The following is an 18,651-nucleotide window of genomic DNA, read 5'->3' on the forward strand; positions in this document are numbered from 1 at the left end:
ATCAGCCGTTTGTCTCCCACGCAGCTAAATTGGATAGTTTGTAATGTTTTGATGCAGTCTACTGCGCTGACAGCACACTGAGAAAACCTTGTCTTACTGTGAGCTCTAGCTTGCCTCAACAAGGAAGGAGATGAGAAAACATCTTGGTTAAATTATAACCATCTAAAACAAACAGTGTTTCCTTCTGAAAGCTCCAAAAACACTCCTGGCCTGCAAACAAAGCTCATGCCAAACACATCAAGCTACATGCGGGCCTTCAGTGAGAATATCGCTTTGACTTCTTGTCACTGACTTTGCAGGCCAACATCCTGTTACTCATATTGCGATGTTAATAACGCGCCTATACTCCCAAACAGAATGCTCATACTGGCCCAAGATGAGGATAAAGCCACTTCAGCAACTTTTGTTTGTCACAACATCTCTCGTCCGATCAAGACGTACCCCTCCTTGAGAATGCCTGTCCATCATTGCGAGACGAATTGGAGTTGTGGAGGCGTCGCCGCATGAACCCTGACATCTCAGGTGCGGGGGATGATGGTCCTCATCTCGTTTTTCACCACCTCTTTGAAGTTGAGGTGCCATTTAGCTGAAGGAGGCTCTCCAGCCTGCCGGCCTAACGGCCCTCTCCGCATAATCTGATCAATGTGAGGCGCTGGCCCTCACATGGCATTAGTCCACTGCTTTGTCAGAGAGAGGGATGAATTTATCTTAATCTTCTGCTCACATCAATATTGAGAATTTTGCTGTGAGTCCTCACTTCCCATGTTTCATAATGAGGATTAGTGCCGAGAGAATGTCAAGCTGCCATTGTTGTCCAGATGTCCCGGAGCTGATCCTGGCTATGACACCGGGCAGCTGGGATTCTGAGTGGAGGTGATGTTTTTCTTTCATCTTGCCTCTCTCTCTGACATAACATGCTTAAGAGGTTGATTCCCATGGAAAATACCTCTGTCAGAATCACAGTCAATATTTAATGTCTTACTGAATACAAAGGAACCGTACGTCTTATCTAACACACCCTTTTAGTGGTTAAATAGCGGTACAGTAAAGTCAAATAGAGACTGCAAAAGCATGTCAAAGAAAATAATAATAATATAAAAAAACTAGCAACTCTAGATCACTTAGTTTGTGTAGAAATTGAGTTAGCAGCCAAGAAAATTCACTTTGGTCCTAATGCTGTCTGCATAGGCGCACTTACAGGAGCCACAGTAACACAATCAGCAGCCAGGTGATAGAACAGAGACCTGAGGCATGTCATTGGAAACCTAAAACAGGCTATTTTATCATATCCTCGGAAGGTAAATAAAGAACCTTTCAAAAGTTAGAGACTGATAGACTTAGTCAGAATTTGTACATTTCTCTTTGATAAGGCCTGAGACTTCTTGTTTGATCTATTCACTGAATGCATCAAAACTAATCTTTAAATGCATCAACAAACACTGGGTGCTATTGATGTACTTCTATTAGCTTGGCAAAAATCAAGTAAAGCTTGGGTACAAATCCCATAATTTTCTGTTGGGTCTTTTTCTTTACCTTTTAACTTTTCATGTCTTCCATAAATAAATGAGTGAGTCTTTGTGAGGAAGCTGGAGTACCCAGAGAGAACCCAGGCATCTACGTGAGGTCAAGATTCAAACCCAGAACCTTCTTGTTGATAGGAAAGTTGGTCAAACCATCAGTTGTGAATCGGTCCTGATATAGAAAAAAATGTTGCGGTATGAGAGAAAACGTCTCTGATCCATAAGGGACAATCTATTCAGTCTAACTTTATGGTTTGAGATCTAAGCCACATCATGCTTTATTATTAATTTTTTATTATCTTTAGAATTCCTAATTTCACTTTTTGAACCATGTGAAAGAAGATTTGTTGCAGTTTATTCTTTACATTTGACCAACGTAGTCAACTTATTGTTTTCGACAGTTTCAGTTTCTTTATAATTTATTTCACATTTATTTTTACATTTTCCTACTCTGAATTGCACTGACTGAACAAATGAGTTGTTTTCAGATGTTGTATTGTTTTCACATGTTTCACCAAGCTTGTGAAGCTGTCAATGCGTTTAAGCGCGCCACAATTCAGTACATTTATATCTGTGTTTAAGAAAAGAAACAAATGAAGTCAATTCAGTTCTGTTCCTCTTCATCAGCCAGCACTAAACCTCAGATATCATTATTGGTGTTGGAAGTGGAAAAGTTGGATCAGTGCATCCCTAGATTACATCGAATAATATCTGTAATAATATGACAAAAAATATTTGCTACCTAATCAGTTTGACTGAACCAAAAAAAAAAAGGTACAGTGTTTGGCATTGTTCTTGCTCTTCACATTAAGGATTAACAGCCCCCTCGCAGTCAATGGACTTTCACAAAGCTGCAAAGCGAGGGGGAAACAATAAAACTGAAGTTGATCAGATAAAGAATAGTTAATATAGCCATTGTCGCTTCCATGGAAGATGTCGACAGTCCTAATATACATAATTATCACAAACATGAACTAATAAAGAAATTAAAAAGTGTGCGTAGGGTTCAAACCGAACATGAAGAGAGTCACCGCCTGCTCTCCTCCGCTGAGGAGCAACATATGCGTGAGTCAATATGATGAAAAATAAGAACCAAAAAAACAAAACAGATTCGACAAATTCCTTCCACTGGCATCCTGGAACCCGCCCGCGCTCTCCGCCGGGCTGCAAAATTTATTACCGCCACATGAACACAACGAGGCTGGCTGAGATCAATCAATTCACCAGGGCAACAACTCGCAAGCTGTCACACATAACTCCAGCTAATGATACATTGTTTAGAGATATGGCTCATTTAATCCAACGTGACAACAATTTGCTTTGCTGCGTTTGTAGCTCAGCGTATACGGTAGTGGAAAACAGGAAGTTTCATCATGAGCCATTTTTGGGGGGGGACTGTTAGGGGGTATGTGGGTGGAGTGGAAGGTAGCTACGAGATTGCCTGCTGTGTGTTGAACAAATGATTCCAAAGATCAGTATGTACTAAACATGTCCTTTTAGTTTAATAATGTCTGTGTGTCGGAGATCTGGTGTAGATTAGTGGTTGGTGTTTTTAGTGCTAAAAAGACACATTTGAGTGCTGCTACGTGAACAGGAAAAAAAAATTCAGGAGCTTGGGACTTTTATGGAGCTCACAAAACCTGCCTCGTATGAAAATAATGCTTTTAAACAACTTTTAAAGAAATATCTTTAAATAGGTCCTGCAGCCAGCAGTTCCATTTACTGCCTTGCAGTATTGAAAGCTCTGACTGCAGTTTGTCGCCGTTCTTTTGTTGCACATAAGTTGGAGAGAATCTGTGAACATCAGTTCTTTTTGTTTTTTTTCCAAGTCTTTTCATATGCTTATAATTGGATTCAGAACTGGAGTTTCTAACACATAATTTTATCAAAAATCATTCTATTGTCTGTGCGTGCAGAGACGTTATCTCCGCCCCTTCTCTTCAGATGATCCTATCTTTAGCATGCTTGACCAGATTCTCGCCAGCAGCAGAGGAAAAGCGAGTCAGCACGATGCTCTCAGCACTTGTTCAGGCTGGTCTGCATGTTAGCATTTTGAATGAAGCCCAAAAAGTTTCATTTTGGTGTCATCTGACAACAAGACCCTATGGCAAACACTGAATGGGACTTTTGAAGTATTTCTTTTAAAGCTGCAGTGTGTAACTTTTATAGAAAAAAAAAGTTTTCTATTTGTTGAAACTTCCATTATTTTATGACAGTATGTAATCTGTGAAGAAAACAGAGCCCATCTGCTTTTGCCCAGTGCAAACTAGAAATAGCCAATCAGAGTCAAGAGGAGGGTCTTAGCGCTGTCACTCACTCTCCGTGTGGTGCTGCTCATCCCCTTTTATTTCCTTTCCCCGATTCTCTCTGCTACACTCTGGTTAGCAGTTGTGAATGCAAGCCCAGTTAGCAGAGCAACTGATAGCAGCAGATTTTGATTTTCATGTTAAGCTACGTTGTTTCTCCACCATCAGCACATTTAGCAGCAAATACACAGGCTTGACTGACACCGCTAAGACCCGCCCCCTGGCTCTGATTGGTTGTAGCTGGTCTGGAGCAATACATTTTGTCAGACACCATTAGACATACTATGAGGAGATTGAGCTTTTCACCCATTGTCCTCCTCACTAAAAAATATGTAAGAAACGTTTTGTTTTCATAAATGTAATATTCTGCAGCATTAGCAATAACTTTCTTTGAGTCATATTTCCATAAGGACTATAGTTGTAGAGTGTAGAAGATACAGAAAAGCTCATATTCAAATGTAAGCCTTTTGGCATAAATTCTTTAATTCAGCCATTTAAAAGGCAGCTGTATATAAACAGAGTCACAGTTATGAGTTATTGAATGTTCAATGAGGAACTTTTGCTGCTGCTGACTAAATCGGTATACAGAAGAAAACAAGATCATAGAATTAGAATTATAATTCATTACAATCAAAATTATAGAATAATTGTCAAACTGGACATGTTCTAAGGTAGCCGTCATATGTAACCTCTCTAGGGCGTCTCTAAGCATGTTCGAAAACAAGGAGCTTTTTTTTGCTTTACTGCTTGAAAATTCAAAGCACATGTTGCTGAGAAGAACGGGACAAAAAAAAATAAAATAAAGACCTCTCAAGTGTCTGATGAAACTGAACCTCCATCCGTTCTTGGTTTTATGATGAAAACACAACTAATAAAACAAAGTGGAAAAGAAAATCCAAATGTGTTCCATGTAGCCAGCGTACATGTGTTTATTTATTTTTTTGTTTATCTTTCACACTCTTTTGTTTTTTTCTTTCCTTTCTAAAGAAATCCGAGCACGTTTACAGGTTGACATACTGAAGAACAATATATCCTGTATCTGAGATTTTCCCCTGTGAGATAGAACTTTAGCTCCTTCTTTATCTTATGTTATTTTTTTAATCTGTTACAGAGAAGCCATTTTTCATATACACTGTGTGAGACAAATCTGGATTCACAATCTAGCCTTTGTGTAAGGCCATCCATAATTTCGCTGAAATAAATGACTGCATGTTCGATGTACATGTTGACTTGAACTAGGAACGGCGTGACTGCGATGCCATTGTCCTGCTGGCTTCCAGCAGGAAACCTCATTTCAAGGCTAAGAAAAAAAAACATGACAGCGGGAGGATTGTGATTAACTTTTTGATGATAGCATGCTCTCTGCCTTGTTTTTCTTGGAACGGAAATGTGTCTTCGTGTTTTATGATCCTCTTACAGTCCCTTTACATAGGCTCTGTGTCAACAAACGGGGGGATAGGACCTATCTGGTTAATATGCACTAAACTGCCGCAGTGGGAATTTGTCTTGGCCAACAAGGACGACAGACTTGTGAAACTGCTCGTCATCAGATTCCTTCTTGCACAGATCACCTGCCAAGATTTCACCTTGACAAGATCTCACCTGACGGCTCAGCTGAAAGCCTTTCTTATCTTCCCGAGAGATCATAAAGATTTCCCCTTTCGATAGAAAGGTATGTTCCCTTTGGGGAACGAAATAGCAACCGAAAAACGTTGAGACCATCTGGTTTATCCTCACACTCGCACGGCTGGTTTATGATCACTATCTGCAGTTGGTTTTGCATTATTAGCATAGCTGAAACACAGTTTATTGTCATGCGGCCCACTCTGGTGACTCAGAGAGGGAAAAAAAAGCAGCACTACTGAACAACACATGTCTAACTGAAATGGGCCAAGAAAGAGAAAGTCACACACAGTGTTCTGTTGTAAAATAGCTTTTTAGTGTTAATTTCGGGACAGTACATTGTGTCTTTTATTTTGAAGGTCATGTCAAGGATGGTTTTGTTTTTCACTCAGTCACATGTGAAGAGGGGCATCTGTTGTAGTCAGCTTTTCATTTGTAAGTTTTCATTCTATATTGTTGAGTAGATTTTATTTAAAGTCTTATTTGTTAAGAATGTGTGAAGTAAATGTGGAATTTGATGAATGCGTTGTACTTATAGGTTCATGTTGATTTATTATGGGCATGGCATTATGATTTTCTGAGTTGAACTTTTTTCTAATGATAATAAATTAAACGCAGCTATTTTTTTTATTTTTTTTTATTCGTGTGTTAGTTTACTACATGTGTACTTGGGTCACCAAAATAAAGTGGAGGCAAAGAATCTACATCCTGACTCAAGCATTCATTCAATGGGAGTTAGGCTTTCTGCTAAATTGTGTTAAGAAACACACAAAGGAAGCAGAATATACAGAATAAAAAAAATAAATGTATATTCCTTTAGTGAGAAAGATCAGGATGGACCGGTTTGGTTTTTGGTTTACGCTGCCTTCAACAAATTGAGATACAGTGAACTGGTCTAACCTTCCATTACAAATGTGCTCAAAACTTCTTTGTCAAAAAAGAAAAAAAAACGTTTAATTGTTGTGTTTCAGAGAAATAAGAAGTGCTATTAAAATCTTGCGTGAATAAGTTTGGCCTCGTGTATAAGTCATTAAAAAACATTTATAAAACGCGCCATTGTCCTCTGTCCACTTTCTGTTGACTTTGTCATAATGTCCGGTCGCTGATCACATGACTCGTGTGACGTAAAAAAAAGCGTAAATATTGAATAAATATTTTCACACCTAACATCTGACTGTATAAAAAGTTGGAATTGCAAGCCGGTTTTTTTTTCTAAGATAATCTGTGTTTTAAATCCTTGGATCCAGCCCAGGTGTTACATTTCCAGCTTGTGCCAACCAGCAGACAAAACAGATTCCTTTATGCCTCGATCGGTTCAACTAGCAGAAACTTGTGAGAGCAAAAAATTTTATTATACTATATGAAGTAAATAAAATGCACTTGTCATTAGTTTAAGATGTATTAACTCTGCTATTGTTGCAAAGGTAAAAATGTAATGTTTTGATTTTTAATCCTGTTGTCTTATGATAATGAGAAGAAGACCGTTTTTTTTTTTTTTTTTTTTTTTGTCCTTGGCCAACATTCTCCTATGAATAGAGCCTAAGGCTGTTTATTTGGGCCTGAAGTTACGAAGCTGTCTTTTTTTTTTCATGTACATTTCTGCAAAAGGTTTCTCTGCTGTTAAAAGATGTTTGGAAGTGATGCTGATTCATAAATCCAGAAATGAATTGCCATTGACAGGCACTGAAACCACAGAGAGCAGGTTTAATTTGCTATGCTGCATGTGAGGCTCGAAGTAACGTAAACCTGACAAATAAAAAACATGCATATTATTTAGAAAAGCTCCCAAATCAGTAGCATTTTATTTACATTTTTGACATTACTGTCACAGATAATCTGAAAAGTGGAGAGACCTGAGTGGATGAGTAGGTGCATGCCTGAGTGATTGACAGCAGTAAGACCCGCCTACTGGTTGTTTCTGACTGGTTGTTTCTAAACAGAAGGAGGCAGAGGACTCCCCCCTCCCTGACTATCTGTCTCACACCATACTGTATCTCACCAAGTATGTAAAAAATATTTTCTATATGAAAGTTGCAGCTTTAAATGACTATTTCTCTGCTTTTTAAGGAATCTGAAAGGCATTCCGTCAAACCTGAATGCCTTATAAAAATATAAAAAACCTGGACGATTCACGTGTTATATGGAAGTGTTCCACACTAAACAGTTTCAGATTCTTAACTCTTTTTTAATGTCATTTATAAAAACACAGAGGCCATACCATACCATAACGTTTTACATCAGGACAACATTAGATTAAGACAAGCGCAGATAATTACACACAGCATCCAGACTTTCAATAGACGGAAGAACTTATCCGTAAAAAGAGATAACAACAAGACTCATTTAAAAGCAGAAATGACTTTCATGCAGCAGCTAACAAATTCTGACTTGTGGCTCAAATGGCCTTTTGCCTTTCCAGTCTTGAAGGCAAAACTGATCATGAAGGAACTGCAGCCTCCGGCAGCCTGCTCAGAGTCAGACATACGCTCAGGCTTCACAGAGGTGGAGAGCACTTACGCAGGAAGAGTCCTGGCTTGTAAAAATGCCTTAACGGTCCTTCCCACCTGACACGCACCGGGCTTCTTGGTGATAATATCACTAAGGCAGCTTGTCAGTTTCACAGAGCTGATACACCTGAAAGAATCCCTGAACAAATATATACAGAATCCCTGAACAAATATATACAGACCAGCACAGTATGCACTATGTCTTGTTTGAATAAGAATATTCAGCATTTGAGAAACATGGAGATAAATCATGCATTCCTTTCCGCAGCTCTCATCAGCATCACTCAGTAATGCGCTTTCAGAAGGTCCCCAAAAAGCCTCCCTGCTAATTCATAAAACGATTTTAGAAGTAGATAGATTTCGGCTTCGATGGGGATGTTAGCACCAGTTTTGTCAGTCATCAGATTTTCTTTATTCTTTATGTACGGATTCCAAATTATATTCACGAGACACAGCTTTGAAATGTGAAATGCCTTCTTCGTCAGGATGCCTCAAACAGGATAAGGCTGCTGGTTTCACAAATACCTCCTTTTGCACAGAGCAATAAGATTTTTGCATTTCTAATTGGATCCATGCAATAAAAAAAGTTGAAATATCAATTACTTCACAAGTCCAAATTGTGTTAACAATTTGCGTCAGTTTAAATTCAGTTCAGATATTTGCAAGTTTTTCTTTTTTTTGCACCCAAAAAGAAAGAAAAAGAAAAGCATTGAAAAAAATTAGGATTTTTTTTTCAAATGGAATAAAGATTTTACAAAGCTGTAATTGTTCAGTTTAAAGTGATCCAGTTAAGGCTTTTTCAGGCTGATGTTTTAGATGTAACCTGAAGTAACAGTAACAAAGCTCGTTAAGACGAAGTGGAATAACCCAACATCATGAGACAATCTTGACGTATAACAATAATACTTTCTAACTGCGCTAACACCATCTGTGTTTTCATCGACCATATAATTGCTCAATTTGACATTTTGAACATAAATTAGCTTAATGGAAACTTGTTTTATGCTGAAACGTTTTCACACTGTGTTGAGATACTTTTTTGACCATATTGAAATACTTATAATTAGCAAAATTGCAAAGGAATCACTTTATGAGCCACATGACCAACAACCAGCTGTTACTGGCTCAAACTACAGCAAATTAGACTACAGAAAGTAGTTGAAGGATGATGACCCGACATGATTTTTTTAATTATTTTAATTGCATTTTTTATTTAATAACGCCACAATTGCACATTTTGCACTCACTTGTATTGGAAAGCACTCCTGGTTGACTAAACATCCTAATAAGTAACAGAACTTGTTTGAGGAGGATCTGTCAGATTTTTTATTTTATTTCTTTTGACCACCCATGCCACCCACTAACACAGTAGTGCCCTGGACTAAAGTCCAAGCTTTGTAAAAAAAATTAGTATGAGTTAAACTTTATTTCCTGTGAAGACAGATGTTGGAGCTGCCCTGAAGAGTTTTATGTCCCCAACTGTCAACAATCAAAACAGGATAAAAAGAAAGACACTTCAATGTTCTCTGCACTTTGTATCAGTGTGTCTTTTGTTTCTTAACAAGATGAGGAAACAAATCACCACTTCTGTTAGCAATGACAGAGTCTGCATTCGCTTTTAGTGCAGCAACAGTTGTTATTCATTAATCAAAAGCAATCCGTAACCATTTAAGTCTATGAAACATTAGAAAACAGCGTAAAGAGCCCGCAGCTATTCCCGAGTTCCCACAATGACTTGTAGATCATCACTCCCAACCCAGACATATTTCACTTGCTGTGACAGAAAACAGAATGAAGCCAGAACATCTTGTCTGAGAAACTACATTCTGCAGAGTTTTCTTTCAGAGTGTTCCAGAGTAATAATGTTTTTAAATTGTTTAAGATAAATCCTGAGAAAAAAATGGCAACAACTTCAAAATCGTCTCCAAGACCTTCTATCGACTTCCCACTCCCACTCTAACAATAGATTCGTCATCTGGGGTCTGGTGCTCCGCTGAATTTCCACAACTGTGCTGATTTCCGGCACTAATCTTTCCATACACAAACATCATAAAGAACCCTGCCTATTGCCAAATCTAGTAATGATAAGTTCCCAATATTATTAAACAAGTAATCTACTTCTTTACTTATTAAACAAGTAATCTACTTCTTTACTTGAGTGTGCATTACTGCTTAAAAACTTTAACATGTAGCCCTACACTATCTTCCTTCGTTACTTTGAAAACCTCGTCTCACATGTGAAAGGAAAACACCCATCAGATCATTTGATACACTTTGGTGCACGAGTTCAAGAGGCGATCATGCTGGTTTTACATTTCAGACAAGAGAGAATTCAACAAAGCTTCATACCACGCAGATAGCATACATGACTGACTTTTTCCTTATGTCTCTTTATTATTGTCATCAAAGACAATGGGCTTTCTCTTCCCCAACATCTAGAAAAAGATGTTGCCGTCCTTAGATTTCATTATTTCATTTTTCTCATTTTCTGTTCTTTTTGGGGGAGGGGGTTGGCTCAAAATTATGTTACACATTGGAAAGGAAGTTGAAACAACCAGACATTGGATGAGGCGGGAGAATGAAAAAGATTCAGTCAATCAAACTTCTGCAGGACTTTTCATACACTGAAGTATAACTCAACATGCTTGACACTGTTACTCTTCTGTATAGAGTAGTGCAGTCGAAACAAGCTTGATACTTGCAATAACAGCTTCCTGAATCCCGGTAAGAAACTGGTGTCAGCAGATGAGAGAGACGACCAATCAGATCTTATGTCAACTCAGTTCTGCAAGAGCACTCCATTGGATTCATTTTTGCATTGACTGGCCATTAGCATGGCATTGATGTGTTAAGGTTTGTAAGAAGCCTGTCATGTCCATTCAAAATGCTGGACACTCTTCCACCATCCTACTAGAAGGTCAATGATCTGGCTTGGCAATTTCCAGTTTTGTAATAACTATGCGAGGCATGTTTTCGTTACCGGTACCAAGGTGTACCAAGGTTTTCAAAATTTAGGGTTCCACAAACACTAAGATTTTCAATCTCCCAAAGGTCTGGAGTTCTTTTAATGAGATGCCCGACAAAATGCTAGCGTACAGTTGTACATGCAACAAAGTAAGGCCTGAGCCTTATCCGTCAGTCTACTCTGTTGTCCACTTGACTCCATTGTCATTGATTTTATCATCTGTACCCTTTGCACTACGATGTGTTGGTACTCTCTGTGGACAGTTACATGGACAGATTTTCGATCTGTGTATACAATGATACCCTCATTCAGAGGGTGGCGCCAATCACACAACAGATACTAAAAGTCATGGGTCAGACCATGAGTAGGAGAAGAACAACAACAAAGCTTTATTTTGAAGGAATTCAGTGAAGAGCTTAATTTTGACGATATAACGAAATCCCTTGACCCTTTGTTGTCTCTTTTCTTCTTTTTCTCAGAATATCCAGAGTACAAATCATCCCAGTGTCGCCCTCTAAGAGGCTGCAGTGTCAGCTGAATATCACTGATTGAAGTGTGATCGCTCACCAGAGCTGAAAATAACAGGGAGGCCTTCTTACCAATGAGGTCCAAGTGGCTTGGCTCTTGATTGGACCCTCCCACACCTCTGCGCACTGTGGTTAACTGACTGAAAGAAATCTCAAATACTTTTGTCTCTTGCACATGGTTACAGATATTTCTGGTTGCAATAAACAAAAGGAGCACCACCCATCATTCCTGTTGAGGTAATGCTGTTTTCAGACTGAAGTTGGCAAACTGTGAGTGGTATGTCAATTAACCAGCAGGCTGCAGGCTCTTGGTTGACCTCCAGGGTTTTGAATTTTTTGTTTGTTTTTCATAGAGCTTAACAAAACAGGTGAAATACTGTACTTTAAATGTACTTCATATTTAGTGCATTGTATTTTTAGTCACCATTTTTGCTTAATTCTACATATTATATAAACAAATATTATATAACCAATGAACTCTCACACAAGAAATTTATTCCAACTGTAATGATTGCTGCTGTTCTGTTTTGAATAAAACTTATCAGATTATTTAAGACTTTTTTTTGTACATTTTTGCATAAGCGCCTTAAAACCATTTGCATTCAAGGTTATCATAGTTTGAGTATTTCACACAGAGCCATGGGAGTTACAGACATGTAGGCAGATGTCTCTGGTTCACAGGGACCTCAAACACAAACAGGCATCTTAAGCTTCAAAATCAAAAGGTCTCAATGCAAAAGACTCCTCAAAATCAAAGCATAATAAAACCAGTCTTAAGGAAGACCAAAGGAAGGTTTTGATTCCAGCAGGAGGCCATATGACACACGATCAAGTGGCAGAGATGGATCTAATTAACCACAGGGCGAAAAAAAACACAAAACAAAAAAACATGAGGATTATATTTTAGCTGGTTTAGAGACAGGAGTAGTGAGAAATATCTGAGAAATTAACACTCCTCCCCAGCCTGGCCTCGTTTATTGTTGCTTCACAACAAGAGAACAATAGTAATTGCCAGTGTACCGGGGTCATTTATTGGCTCCAGACTTGGCTCCAGGACCATAAATCATCTCTGATGTTCACTGAGATAATTAACCAGGAATGGGAAAGGAAGGAGTGTGATTCGGATGGGACACGCTTAAAGTCATGGGGATCCAGTTGAAGCAACTAGACTTTTACACCCACGGCACCGAGACCCTCTGGCTCTCGTTGTGCCGTTTCGTGCTGTTATGCTAATCTGTGATTAGCGACGTAGCAAATTCGCTCACATATGATTAGCACTAGGTGCGACTCGAGCACATTATTGCTGCATTTGCTGCAGTGCCCAGCCATCTGTGTGCTTCCTGACACATGTGACTGCATAGATCCACTGAGGCAGTCCTCCATGCTTCTCCTTCTCTTTCTTTCTTGGCTCTTTTGATCTGCACATCCAAAGCAAGCATGTAAATGTCCTGCTGCGCAGTATAAGAGTTATGTTTTCATAAAAGATCCTGATGTCAAGAGTTTTTTTTTAGCAGGCCACGGGCCGCATCAATAAAGAAGAGGTAAACTGAACTCTGGATTGTGGGAGCAGCAGTTTGATGATTTACAGCTTTTAGGGTCTTTTGTGCTTTTGAATCACTGCTGTGTAACACTAGAAGTCCAATAAGCAGATATTAGCTCGTTCATAAGTCAGGATATCTGCGAGTGCAAAGCTTGCAGTCAGCTGCTTTACAAGTCTGCTGCTCGTACTCTCATAGCGTTGCTTTCAGAAGAGTGATAACTAGTTTTAAACTGATGACTTGGCAAACAGCTGAATTTGGTTTTCTGCTAAGGAGGAAAAAAGTGAACCACTCTTTCTAAACCAGACACATGTTGGAGAAATATCGAGTCATTTCCAGAACTTTGTTTTTTGCCTCTCGTCAAACTGAAGCTGTTTTGAAGCTTCTTAAAGCCCAGGCAGTCCCGCCAAGGTTTTGCAATTGTTTTCTGATTTCTTTGCAAACGAAATTGTGGCACTACATTAGCAACATCTGCAAGGGATTTTACATTTTTTTCTCCAATAAACCATACCAAAGGTACCATATTGCAAATTGTGCAAAAATAATGCTCCTCCACTCTCATGGAGAACAGAATGTTACAGATTTGCGTATGACATTAAACTTTTTCTTACTCAACGCATTGGTCACGGACTGAGTCAGCAGTCTAGTAAAAGTAAGAGCTATTATCACCTGCAGACAGGAGTAGCACCGGCATAAACTCATTGTTTTTTGACGATTTTTATGAAAAAATTTGCAACAATCTCACAGTTACCCAGTAAAACAGACAAAACGGAATGCAAATGTCCAGGTAGAACTTGCTTGTGGAAACATCCCAAATCAGAATACAACCTAAATTAAGATGTTTTTTTTTTCTCATTATTATTATCATTACCAATCTCTATTAGACACATTTCAATAACAGTTTTTGAACCACAATTTTAAATTAAAAACCAAAATGATTTGGTTGAATTTGATATTTTCTAGCATTTATTCACCATCAATTGACTGATTTCATACGTAAGCCCATTTTGTTATGATCCATGTAAAATCTGGCGTCCCTGTCAAGATTACTGATAATGGTAGCATGAGTCTAAAGGCATGCCATAATTGAAACTGAAGATACACATCCATATTAGAAAAATATACATACACATTTCCATTTTATTCATATGGTGTTCTTTGAAAGGTTTCAAACAGAAAGACCCTTTGTTTTATGATACAATGTGTTTTTTTCTGATGGAGAAAATATTTACACTTCAACAGCAACAACTTAGACATTTTGACTCAAATGGGACAAATAGAAGTGAATTTAATGATTTCTGTTAAGATTTATGGTTACAAAACTATATAGAAAATGTTAATATTTTAGTTAAGTTATACAGGCCCTAATGTCAAATAAATATAGGACAGAAACACGAATGATCTGTAAATCAATCTATAGATCAATAGTTTTATTGGGCAGAAATGACAAAGAACAAAACGCCTCGTCACGAGGCGCTGATGACCCAAAACAAATCCACACGAGACAAATTCAAAGATTCATGGAGCCACTTTCAGTAAAATCAAGCCACATGGTGTTAATGTGGACATAAAAAACAACACTGAACAAAATGAAAAGAGCTGTAAAATAAAAGCTCCTTAAAAACATAAAGCAGTGATAAGTTAAGGATGATTACTGTTATGGTTTCGTTTTGTGAAATATTCTTCTCAGCATCAGGCTGACCTTATCTGACCCCTCATCTGAAAATATGATCTGATGACAGAACATAAGCTGGAGGACAGTAAAGATGTGCTGGATTCACGCAAACAGGATGTTTGGAGTTAGGAGTTGCCCTGCGTGGGAGCGGAGCGCCGCTGGTTACAGGCTGAGTGTTCGATGAGGATGTACGAATTTATTAAATTTTTTTCTGCAATGTGTTTGGTGGGGAGCTGTAGAACACGTAGTGATGGGGGAACGAAGACTGACATAAAAGCAAAAAAGCCTCAGTACGCAGAGGGATGAAACTGAAAAGCGTCACCGGATCAATTAACGCTCTGAACTGAGAGATTAATGTCTGGTTCACAAATTCAGATGTCCTGTGTAAACTGAAAAACATAATTTACTCTACATTGTTTCCAAATCCTGAAACGTACGTAGTTTGAATATGTGTCAAGTCTGTTTTGACAAACAAAAATACAGCTCTTAAAAAATAAAAACAATCTAAGGGAAGGAAATATGTCAGACGCTAGAGAAGCAAGCAGTTCAGTGTTCCATGCATGCTTCTGCAATTCCATTTTCTCCTCAGAAATCAAAACGGTGAAAGTGATTTGACTTATTTTTAAAAAGAAAATATGCAATGAAGACACATGACGGTTTTCTTTTTTCAGGAAAAAAAAAGTGGATGAGGAGAAATGTATTTCTGGCCACAAGAGAATCTATGTGCAACTTTATTAAAACACGGTTTTAGGAATTTTCACTATTTTAAAATTGTAGCATTTGCATGCGCCATATTCACAATCTCTCATTCACACCATGCCTCCACACGCATCAACATAATAAAACTCCTGAGACAGATTTTTTTTTTTAATCACCCGTCTGAAAACTGGCGGCTCCGGGCCCCACAGCCGTGATATGTCTTTGCAAACCGTTCACAACCCCAAAACATAAAATAATAATAAAAAATCCCAGTGTGGCGACAGGCGTCGGGAAACTAGCGCTCCCTTCTGGTGCCAAATGTTCTGTGAAGGTATGAAGGTCCAGCCCAGACACCTGGGGCCAGAAATATCACGACTTAGATTAACCATCCAGACATGAGAGCAGCAGGAGTCCATGAAAAACTGGACTTATAAGCTCCATTTTCTGGTAAATATCTATGCTGAGGTTGATTGATCGTCTCTCCAGCCGGGTCGTGGGCCGCGGCCGTTTATGGGCGCATAAATTCCGGACGATGAAAGGTGTCCCGTTCGCTCTCACGCAGATAACGCCCGAACCCGCAACGCAAATCATCAAGCGAGAGCCTGAACGTAACACCGACAGCAGGGATGCCTTCACAACACTTTCCCTCATCCCCTTTCTGCGTTCACACGTACACAACTCTCTGGCTGCAGCGACGAGCTCTACGTGCTTTAAAGTACGGTTTAAAAATAAATAAATAAATAAATACGCACAGGATTTAAGAGCGCGCGGCCTGGCAGCTCTCTGATTTCAGTTGACTTCCAGTGGGAACTTTGAAACTGCAGTAATATTGAGATCGTCACCAGGCGCAGATGACCGAAAGTTTACGCATTTAAAAAAATAATAATAATAAATCTAAAACGTGAAAAGAAATACAAATTAAAAATTAAATGTCTTCTTCGCCTGCACTTGAAAAAAGTGATCATATTTATTATTTTTTTCTGAAAATGTCTTTGACATAATAATAATAATAATAATAATAATAATAATAATAATAATAATAATAATAATAATAATAAACTTGCGCATGTTTGGGTCCAGCCACAAACATGAAGGTGTCACTGCTTCTGTCGCCAGGAAAACTCATCCACCCCCCGGGAAACAGAAGCGACTGGAGGGGAAACCACTGACGCGTATTAGTTTCAGGTCTTTGCCTCCCTGTGTTTCTGACCTGGGGAGCGGGATAGGTGTAGAATCAATTTGCACTGGGAAAAAAAAAAAAAAAAAAAAAAAAAAAAAAAAAAAAAAAAAAAAAAAACACGCTTCAACAAACGTATTGTGTTTCAGACGCGTGAATTCAGGAGCAGAGCTCTTGGGAAGGGTGGCGACCCGGAGCGCAAACAGTTCTTAGAAGTGACCGACTGGCGCAAACAAACGGACCGGGATCGTTCTTTCTGCGAGTTAAGCGGGAGGAGAGTTTAGTCTGCATGCTTAATAAACGAGGTTTGCAGAAGGCAGGTTTGCCGCTTTGGCTCAGCATGACAGCCCAGTAGCCTGACAGACAGGACGTCTGTTAAAGTCAACCGAGGCGGTTCGATCCCCTCCTCGGCTTTATCCCGTCCACTCAGTGAGCCAGTCAGCTTGAACTGAACTGTTTCAGAAAACCGGTGAGGGAAACAAAAAGTGTCAAATGAAAAACGGAATTCCTTCAACCGGATCGCGTCCCGTTTTTATCCCTCACAACTTGGAACTGCTTATTTCCTCCATGCAGCTTTTTGCAACCCCACACACTCCCCCCAAATAAAATAGAAATAATGATGGAAAAAAATACAAATCAACCACTTACTTTTGACTTCTTCATATGGAACGGCAAGAGGTAAATCCAGTGTGCGCGAAAGCCTATTTTATTTTACTTCTACGATGAGGAAAGGGGTTTTCATCATCCTTTGTGCACATATCCAATGCCTAAGTCAGAGGTATCCAAACAGAGGAGAAAAAAAAAGCCCCGAAGAAAGTGACCACGGCGAAATAATAATAATAATAAATCTAATTCAACCTTTGCACCCCGTATGCTCGTTGTACTGTGAAGCACACACAGCCCGCTCCTTCCAGGCTACAACATAGATCTGGACAGTGAGACGAGCAGCACGCAACAGCTCAGCAGAGGGAGGAAGTTCAGCCTTTATGATGCGTAAAATCAGCAAGAGCCGCCCTATGACGGGCCGCCTTCACTTCTCCCGGCTGCCAGTGTAAACAGATGACAGACGGAGGAACAGGGTTGCTCAACGCCGATGTCAAATCCTTTTTTGTCGTTTGTTTTACAGGTGCGAAAATGTAATGATGCTAAAGTGATCGGGAGCTGGAGGTCGCTCAAGCCAGATGGCCGCGATTAGAGTGAATGGTGCGCAATGAAGGATTCCGAGTATTAATGAGTCAAACTGTGTGTCACAGGGTTTCTGATGCCTGAAGCATCAGAAAGTTCACGTGACTCCAATGGCCAACTGTGAGGCTCCCATGCTGAGAACAACTAACTTTAAGTTCAAAGAGTTTTTCCACAAATGCAGGTACAACTCAGGATGTGAAGCTTCATTGCTGCACACAGATTTATGCACTTCAAAGTTTTTGTTTTTACAAACCTTGAGGAATTGAGAACGCAATGTCAAATTTTTTTATAAAGCACTTCTAAAAACTGCACCAAATGAGTTGATGAAAAGAGAAAGAGAAAAATAATAACATAAAATATATGTGGCAAGACTAATAATAAGAAGAGAAAAATAAAACATCAACACCTCGATTAAATGCCAAAGAATAAAAATGACAGCTGTTTAAAATCAAAAGGAAGAAAATGCTGTTGAGAGCATGTTATGGTCATCACTGCCATGAGGAAAACTGCTGACCTGACAGTTGTGCAGCGGACAGTCATCAACAACTTCTACAGTTAGATAAAGTCACAAGTGGCCATTAGTAAGGCAGTTTAGAAGAGTGCATGAGCAAAGCTTATGAAAGAAGAGTTGAGAGGAAGGAAACAATGTTGCACAGAGATGCACAAGAAACAATATCTATGCTTCCATTATGAAAGTGTGTCGAAAACACTCAATTTCACAATCATGGTGTTTTATATTCAATAATAAATGTATGTATTAGTTTATTTATGCATATTAGTTTATATGAGCATTCAGGTGTCGTAGCAGCAAGGTTGCAGACAAAGTGGAATTTTGTCTCAAGCCAAACTTACTTTCTTTTACTCTGTAGCGGTTGCTAACAGATGTTTGTTTAATACTGCAGTGAGTATGATTCACTGGCGAGTGAAGA

The 18,651-nt window shown here is 39.0% G+C and overlaps 1 protein-coding gene across 1 annotated transcript in view; it reads right to left on the bottom strand.

Annotated features, from left to right (window-relative positions):
- kitlga (kit ligand a) overlaps positions 1–17,507 on the bottom strand; it is a 49,273-nt gene extending 31,766 nt beyond the window's left edge. Inside the window, exon 1 of the mRNA XM_055033884.1 lies at positions 17,186–17,507. Within this exon, the coding sequence (XP_054889859.1) occupies positions 17,186–17,200 (15 nt within the window). The 5' untranslated portion in view covers positions 17,201–17,507. The remainder of the gene's footprint in view (positions 1–17,185) is intronic.
- Between the last annotated feature and the right edge of the window lie 1,144 nt (positions 17,508–18,651).

This window comes from Poeciliopsis prolifica, unplaced genomic scaffold, assembly GCF_027474105.1.
Source record: "Poeciliopsis prolifica strain line A6 unplaced genomic scaffold, Auburn_PproV2 SCAFFOLD001, whole genome shotgun sequence".
In the NCBI taxonomy this organism is placed as follows: Eukaryota; Metazoa; Chordata; class Actinopteri; order Cyprinodontiformes; family Poeciliidae; genus Poeciliopsis; species Poeciliopsis prolifica.